The 8,123-nt window shown below is 34.8% G+C and overlaps 1 protein-coding gene across 1 annotated transcript; it reads left to right on the top strand.

Annotated features, from left to right (window-relative positions):
• The first annotated feature begins 1,085 nt into the window (after nucleotides 1–1,085).
• On the top strand, nucleotides 1,086–7,579 carry tnfaip2b (tumor necrosis factor, alpha-induced protein 2b). Its single transcript, XM_081350884.1, has 12 exons — nucleotides 1,086–1,172; nucleotides 1,282–1,350; nucleotides 2,210–2,870; nucleotides 3,882–3,993; nucleotides 4,421–4,543; nucleotides 4,648–4,742; nucleotides 4,883–4,975; nucleotides 5,055–5,181; nucleotides 5,914–6,039; nucleotides 6,138–6,293; nucleotides 6,450–6,571; nucleotides 6,649–7,579. Exons 2-12 carry the CDS (start codon nucleotides 1,287–1,289, stop codon nucleotides 6,809–6,811), a joined length of 1,842 nt encoding a protein of 613 aa, XP_081207010.1. The 5' UTR covers nucleotides 1,086–1,172; nucleotides 1,282–1,286; the 3' UTR covers nucleotides 6,812–7,579.
• Nucleotides 7,580–8,123: the final 544 nt, after the last annotated feature.

Below are 8,123 nucleotides of genomic sequence, written 5' to 3'. Positions count from 1 at the left end.
ACCAAAAGGAAAGGGCAGGGTTAGTTATTGAAAGGGAAATGTGTGGATGTGTTCAGTAATGAGGCTCGCTGATCCTAAAAGGTCTTGCAAGAATATACTAATATCATAATGTTTTGGGCTATAAGACAGATGACAGGAAACCTGCCCACCATCAAAACACTGTTACATTTATAAAAGAAGAAGGGTTTCACATTTACATTAGCAGGCACTTTTATCCTTACAAATGAAGCAACAATACTTTCAGTACTGCAATATCATAAACTAAAATTAGAAGAGAAAAGTACAAGAAGTATTTGAATTTAGCTATGGAAATGTGGTTGAGGCATAGACTGTAAAAAAAAAAAATGGTTGTAGGTGCCAGTATTTTAATTATTTATCAATAAGAGTGTCAAGAGACTTTTTATTTTCATTCATTCATCTCAGTAAATATCAGTAAAGAAACATTCCATACTTAAACTTTGACACAGTCTAATTGGTGAAATATGAAACATTCTATGGTTAAAATCTCACATGATGATGTTTTGTCCCTGTTGATGATCCTGTTCACCGTTTATACACGCGTGCTGTTATTAGCGTGAACTCTGATTTATCATATTATTATGGTGATTATCAGTAGCCTACATTTTAGTTCGAGTAGCCAGGGATAGCCTATAGCCTAACTTCAGTTAAATTAAATATAAAGTTATAAGTTGTATAATAATCAGGTACCAATATAACATTCCGTTGCCAACCTGAAACAATGTTACAGTATTTTTACGGTGATTCTCTGAAAAAAAAAAAAAAAACTGATGGATTTTTGACGTAAATACAACAGTAGCCTATATTTTTACAGCGTGATATCGTGTATAGGCTAGTCCCGAATGTCCATGTTATAGTTATAAATAATTATTAACTATTTGAAATCACGATTTAACCTAAATCAAGAAGAAAAACGGACATCACTCAGGAATTAAGGTAGACTATACAAATATTGGGATTTTTCCACCGAGTTCCCTAATGTCTTTGTTTATTTCTATCTTGCTGATTGTATCTGTTTATTTTTCCCACTGTAGCCTACTATAATAGGCTTGTCTTGCCCGCTACAGATCAGTGAAGCGCTCCATTGGGAATAACTGTGATGTTGTAAGATGCTCCGCCCACCCGCGGATGAAGACTATATAGCCTAAAACTGGGTCCGTTATATCCACAAACCGTTCTAGATGAATGAAAAAAGATAGAATTGAAATTCAGTTTTTTTTTCTTGCACAACTGATATCACGATATTTGTTTTTTCTTCATCAGAAGAGATGGCAAAAAGTCTCGTAAAGCTACCTTTTTTTAAACGGAATAACAAAAAGAAAGATACTCCAGGTAGGAAGAGTTCTAGATGCTCATTAGGTCTCCTGTAAACTATGTTCAGTTAACAATCATATTTTAGCATTTTGTAATTGGATATAGCTATTCTCAGAGTCATTTTGTTTATAAAGATCTGCATTGACATTCTACATTTTACAGAAAGAAATAAAAATAACATTAAAGATTTTGTTATGAATTTTTTTCCGATATTTTATTATGGATTCAGCAGTAGGGAATCATTTAAAACCACTAAAAGGAAAAACTTAAGTGTAATTATAGGATATTTTAAATGTATGTTATTGGTAAAAATATTTATATTCAAGTAAAATCAATGTGCTGTTATAGTTAGGTTACTAGTTTAATTAAATTGTTTACACTTTATTTTGAGGTGTCCGTGTTACAGTGTAATTATACATTTAATAATAATGATAATGAGTAATAATGAGTATTAATAATATATTTACTATAGGGTTAGGGTGTGGTTTAGGATAGTTGCATGAAAAGCACAATTTATAGTAATTACTGTACATGTAACATGTAACAAGGACATTGCAAAATAAAGTGTTACCTAAATTATTAATTAAGAAAATCACACTTGTGATATCATTTATTGTGATGAAATGATTGTGTGAAGTTCAAAAGATGGAAACAAAGATTATATATAACAATTAAGTTTTTTACAGTATTAATGTGCATCACAAATAAGATCATATCTCAGTACTAGGCTATACATGGTGTTCTGCTTTAATATATTTACAGAAATCTTGCATTTTTTTCTATGCATCATGCATTTGAACGCTTTTTAAAAGGATAAAACGCAACCTTGCTTGAAAGAACAGTCCTTTTTAAGCATCCTTTTTTCTGTGCTCTACAGAGGTCCCGACTTTTAAGCAGAATCTACAAGCACGTCGCTTTGTGGACGCAGGGAAACAACTGATCATCCGAGAAGACCGTCTGTTTGCGTTGAAGCAGGATGGGATCGGATCCAAGAGGAAGCTGGTGGAGGAAGAGGAAGATTCAGAGGCTAGACTAGCAAAAGACTATGAGGACCTGCTTGAGTTGGTGATGCGGACACTGGAAAACTCCCTCGACCTCCAGAGTGCTGAGGAGCAGGAGGCACTGAGAGATGCAGTCCGAGCTGTTCTGCAGGAGGAGGAGCAAGACACACGCTGGGAAGGGTTTCAAAAAAATGAACGCCCACCATGGAGGCCGAGGCAGTGTAAACAGAACCACGAGGCTCTGCTTGAGCGACTTGTTCACAGGCGGATGGAAGAAGCAGAGTTAGACTCCAGCGTTGAGATACATTCCTCCATGCAGCAATCGATCACTAGCAAAGCAAAACAACTGAAAGAAGACCTGCTGAAAGTTGTGACTTGGGTGCGCAGCTGCTACCCAGAACACGAGAATGTGTGCCAGTTTTATGCCACACTGTACCATAACATCTTCAGTGCCAAGCTGAGAGAAGTCGCGGAGTACACGCTGTGTGATGAGGACTGTGTACTGTTATTGCAGTGGGTGAACCTGGAGTACCCCAAGTAAGTCAAGCAAATGACACTAGACTGTTTTATTCTCATAATATGAACATTTTTCATCTATCTATCTATCTATCTATTTATCTATCTATCTATCTATCTATCTATCTATCTATCTATCTATCTATCTATCTATCTATCTATCTATCTATCTATCTATCTATCTATCTATCTATCTATCTATCTATCTATCTATCTATCTATCTATCTATCTATCTATCTATCTATCTATCTATCTATCTATCTATCCTAATCTAATCTAATCATCTATCTATCTATCCTAATCTAATCATCTATCTATCCTAATCTAATCTAATCTAATCATCTATCTATCCTAATCTAATCATCTATCTATCCTAATCTAATCTAATCTAATCTAATCATCTATCTATCTATCCTAATCTAATCTAATCTAATCTAATCTAATCTAATTTAATTTCATTCTATTCTATTGGACTCCCTGAGAAAAAAAAATCCTTGCTCAGAAGTTGCTCTTTTAAAGCTCAGGAGACTTTTTTCAGATCTCAGGTCATTTATGTACTTTATATCAGATACTAAGATGCTAACTTAGTTAGAAATAGAAATGGAGACAAATTAGACCATTATTAAAATACAGATAATTTGGTCTATAGTCATTTGATATTAAAGGGATTTAAAGGGATAGTTCACCCACACATTTATATTCTGTCATCATTTACTCACTATCATGTCGATTATTTCAAATCTGAGAAGATATTTTGAAAAAGCCTATTTTTTTTTCCGCCATAATGAAAGTCAATGGGGTCCAGTGTTTGGTGTTTTTTTTTTATTTGTTTTTTTTTTTGGACTCCATTGACTTTCATTGTTGGGCCAAAAACAGTTGAAAGAAAGTCATACGGGTTTGGAACGACAGGTAAGTCAGGTGAGTAAATGATGACAGAATGTTCATTTTTGGGGTGAACTATCCCTTTTAAATGTTTTTTTTTTCCTCTGGGTTTTGAGGCAAACTTATATTTGGTCTTTCTTTGTTCGCAGCATTTTAAGTACCATAAAGATAAAAGAGGTGATCGATCACACAAAGCTTGATCCACTGCTTCCTGAAGACATGATTACACCACTGGAACTGCAGTTTTTGACCAACGAGAAGGTTTGATGCTTTATGATACATTTAATGTTTTTAAACACATCTGTTTTCTGGGCAAGACACCACAAGTGAACAAGGCACAATTTTGAACTAATAGATAATGTCTTACTTCCCCAATTTTGTATTAAGTTTTCTATAATGTTATCCTCAAACAAGGCATTCTCTAGTTAAAAATGCACACATTTGCATACAATTCCATTGGATAAAGCCAGGTTCAAAATACTTGTTCTTGTTTCACAGTCAAATGTTTTTAAAGAGGGGATTTTTCGGGAAATCTCTTTTTCTCAGTCCATAAATTAGAAAAATCACCAAAGTTTCCGGAATAAGATTTTATATTAATCAGGCGTATGTCATATGAACAAACCCCTCATTCAAATATATAATAAAGGACAAAGATTAAGTTTTAATTTGATCCATTATTGTTCACTAGAGGGAAATGAGCACACACCTCTGCAAAATTCTGGAGAGAGAAGAAACAGCCTGGAAGGAGGGAGCACTTCCACAACTGAGGGACCAGGTGTATTGCTGTCTTCAGGCCATTGATGTGATCCAGGTAATGAAAAAGAGGAAACGTAACTAGCAATTCTTTCCCTTCACCAAATAATGGATTTTTGGAGGAACATATTTTTTTTTCATTTCCCCTTCCCTTTTTCCTAGTGCTTTCATGGACATGTTGAGAATACTCAAAAGATGCTAGGTGATGAAACAAAAGCGAGGAATATCACATGCCAGATGAGCGATTTTCTGAAAGAGTGAGTTATCATAAGCTGAATCATTTGTTTTATATTTATTTCTGAAAATACCAACAACATTCGCCTTCCTGCTCTTGTATTTTCTGTACTTCTATATATTTTACACAGATGATTCATTAACTCAATTTCCATTCCTACAGTTATGAAACGTTTCATGCAAAGGTCATCAAAAGCAGGCAGACCAACACTGAGGCTGTTTTGATGGTCAACCTATCATTTCTCATACAGTGCAGGTGGGTTTCGCTTATATTCAGTTGAAATATCATATTTACTTTTTTGAATTCGTATTGAGAGTTTCTTTTTTCCCCGCAGAGACTATATTACAAAGAATGCACATTTGTTCCCTGAAGAAGTCAAAACAGATTGTCTGTCTTTATTGACTACCATGACAGAAAGAAGCCAATGTTACTTTACTTCTAATATGCATAAGGAACTTAAGGTAAAAGCAAAATTTTGTTTCTTTCATTTTTATGTAATGAAAATAAAGCCCTGTTTTTGCCAATGCTCTGTCAAACTTTTCAACATTAATGCAGTAAATCCTACAATAACAAAGCAGGACATTATTTGCCTATAATCTACAGTATCCAGAGTTTAAATCCTTACAACCTTATGTTTGAAACATGAATATGAGGTTCTGAGAACAATAATGTGGACAAACTAAATGATCCTTCACATGATCCTTCAGAAATCATTCTAATATGCTTCTAATCATTTGCTGCTCAAGAATCTTATTATCAATGTTGAAAACAGTTTTTTTTTTTTGCTTTTTTTAGGATTAATAGAAAGTTCAAAATATTTATTTATTTGTAATATAAATATTCTATAACATTATAAATGTAAATACATTTACTGCCACTTTTGATCAATTTAACACACATCCCCTTGTAAAACATTTTAACAAAAAATGTAACTGCTGAAATTTTCACACCTCTGGCTCTATGTATGTACATGTTTTAAAATAGTAAATTGAATAATGACTTTTAAATGAACCAGACCTTAGACTACTAGACCAACACAATAAACTTTCATTGTTTTCAAAAACCCATTGAGGTGCTTTATCTTGGCAGTGAATACATTCATGTGAGCAGTGACCACATTCATCATGACCAGATTCTGCATGTTTGTTTCTATATGCATTAAAATAAATGTGTCAATATATCTGTTCCTGCAGGATTTGTACAGGAAGGTGGGTTCCTACGAGTGGCTCAAGGATAGTCACGGCGTATGTGAAGAGCTGCTTGCAAAGCTGGACAGACATATTCAGAAATTCAACAACTTGGACAAAATGTGTTGCCAGGTATAAACATACAGACCAACCAAAAGATTGACTTCTTTATTTGCTTTATATTTAATTGGTCCATGATTGATTGATTGATTGATTGATTTGATGACTAGGAGCTACTGGGTGGGATGCATAAGGAGTTTCTTGCTGAATATGTACGGAAAATGATGAAGCACAAGATCACATTTTCAAATAAAGATCAGCAACAGATGGCAGCATCAGAACTGTGCTTAAACAGTGAACGCATACATACATGCCTGACTGCAGCTGTAAGTACACATACAGAAAAAAACACATCCTAAATAAAGGTTAAGTTTAATATGAAGAAACCACAGAACCTATTTCCTAATAAACAAATATAATGATCCCTTTTGTAACATGGCATTGTCTAATTTTCCTCGTCCTCATTAATTCATTATTTCCAGGGATCAAACATGGATTGGTTGAAAGACATTCTTCCCAAATTAGCGGAACTGCTGAAATTACAGGATCCAGACAGTATAAAGTTAGAGCTGGTAAATCTGATGAGCGTTTACCCTGATCTCAGGTACAGTGGATTCTGCTGTGGAGTTATTCTGCCAAGAATGACTGTTGCACTTTCCTCATGTCTCTTTGTTTTTACAGTGACCGTCATATTTCTGCTTGGCTGAAACTCAAAGGAAATCTTTCTACATTAGACCGCAGGACGATCCGGGAGAGCGTCACTTGCAGCCAAGATCAGATCAAAGAAAAGAGCGACTCGCTCCAGTTTAGCAGGAGCTTCTTTTCCATAGTGAGGATTAAATGAATTTTGCTTCACAACATTTGAACATTGCTTATGTAGATTTGCTTGCTTTTGTAGAATTGCTTGTGCTCAGGCATCGTGCAAACATTTTGTACATACTGTAATTCTTTGTGAAATAAAATGGCAAATCACCTGTAGACTTGGAATTAAGCTTTTTCCCCATTATTATTTGATTCAAGGGACCGGATACCAGTTATCTTGCCAAGAAAAATGTATTATTTGTATACATGTCAGACAGAGAGAAACAGGCATAGCAGAATAAGGCTATAAGTGATGAGGTCTTCATTCCAGATTTCTCTGTTCCCCATTTCTCTATTCCCTCATCATGCCAGCTGTAAATGGTTTCTCTGGGTTTCTCCTCCTTTACCCCCTTATGCCTCTATTTCTCCTTCCTCTCACCCCATCACACCTTTATGTTTCTCTGGTGTGGTACAGTAAGATTGAGCTTATATACACCACAGAGACTTTACAACTTCCTTGTAAGGTAGAAAAACATGTTGCTTATGTTTAAAAATGGAATGTATACCTCATGCTTACACATGCTACAATCCACTATCCCTCTGTGTATACATTAGTGGTACATTTGTATCAGTTGAAACATTCCTTTCCTTGTAAAGAACATGCCAACTGAAGTATCATCATCAGTGGAACATCTCCGCTCAGTACACATACCTCTAAGCAAAATATAGCTCATCACAGATCTCTCATAAACACACATGTACAACATAATCTGAGTTCACAAAATACATGAAATTATTATGAAAATGAATTAAAAAAAAATTAAACAATTTTTTAGTCTTCATCACCATTTATATATTTTGTGTTATTCCTTAAATACTAATAATACATTTTATTATAGACTACTTTAACCTGAGTGGATAGGAAAACTATGGACTGGTCAATAGTCACAGAGAAGCTTTCCAATTTTGGCAGAGTAGATTTTGTACCTACCTGGATAATATACCAGAATTTCAAAGAAATTTGATGAAAACCAGATTTTAATTTCAGCTAAGCAGCTAGACAGAGAAAGTGGAGAAAAAACAGAAGTAGGCTTGGAAGACATGCAATGCTGGGTGTTGTCAGCATAGCAGTGGAAATTAATACCGCACTTCCTAAAGGGGCAGTAAATAAATAATAAATAAAAGAGGGCCCCAGACTGAGCCTTGGGGGACACCAGGTCGCACTCAGATCGAGCAAAATAAGTAGTCAGCTGCAGATAGTACGGTTTCTGTGCTATGAAATGGATGGAATCCAGATTGAAATTTTTCAAACAAATTATTGAGAGACCTGTGATGCTACACTCTTTTCTACTATT

Source organism: Scardinius erythrophthalmus, assembly GCF_964197995.2.
Source record: "Scardinius erythrophthalmus genome assembly, chromosome: 21".
Taxonomy (NCBI): domain Eukaryota; kingdom Metazoa; phylum Chordata; class Actinopteri; order Cypriniformes; family Leuciscidae; genus Scardinius; species Scardinius erythrophthalmus.
Note: the sequence above shows the minus strand (reverse complement) of the source record. Positions and strands in the feature narration are given on the sequence as shown.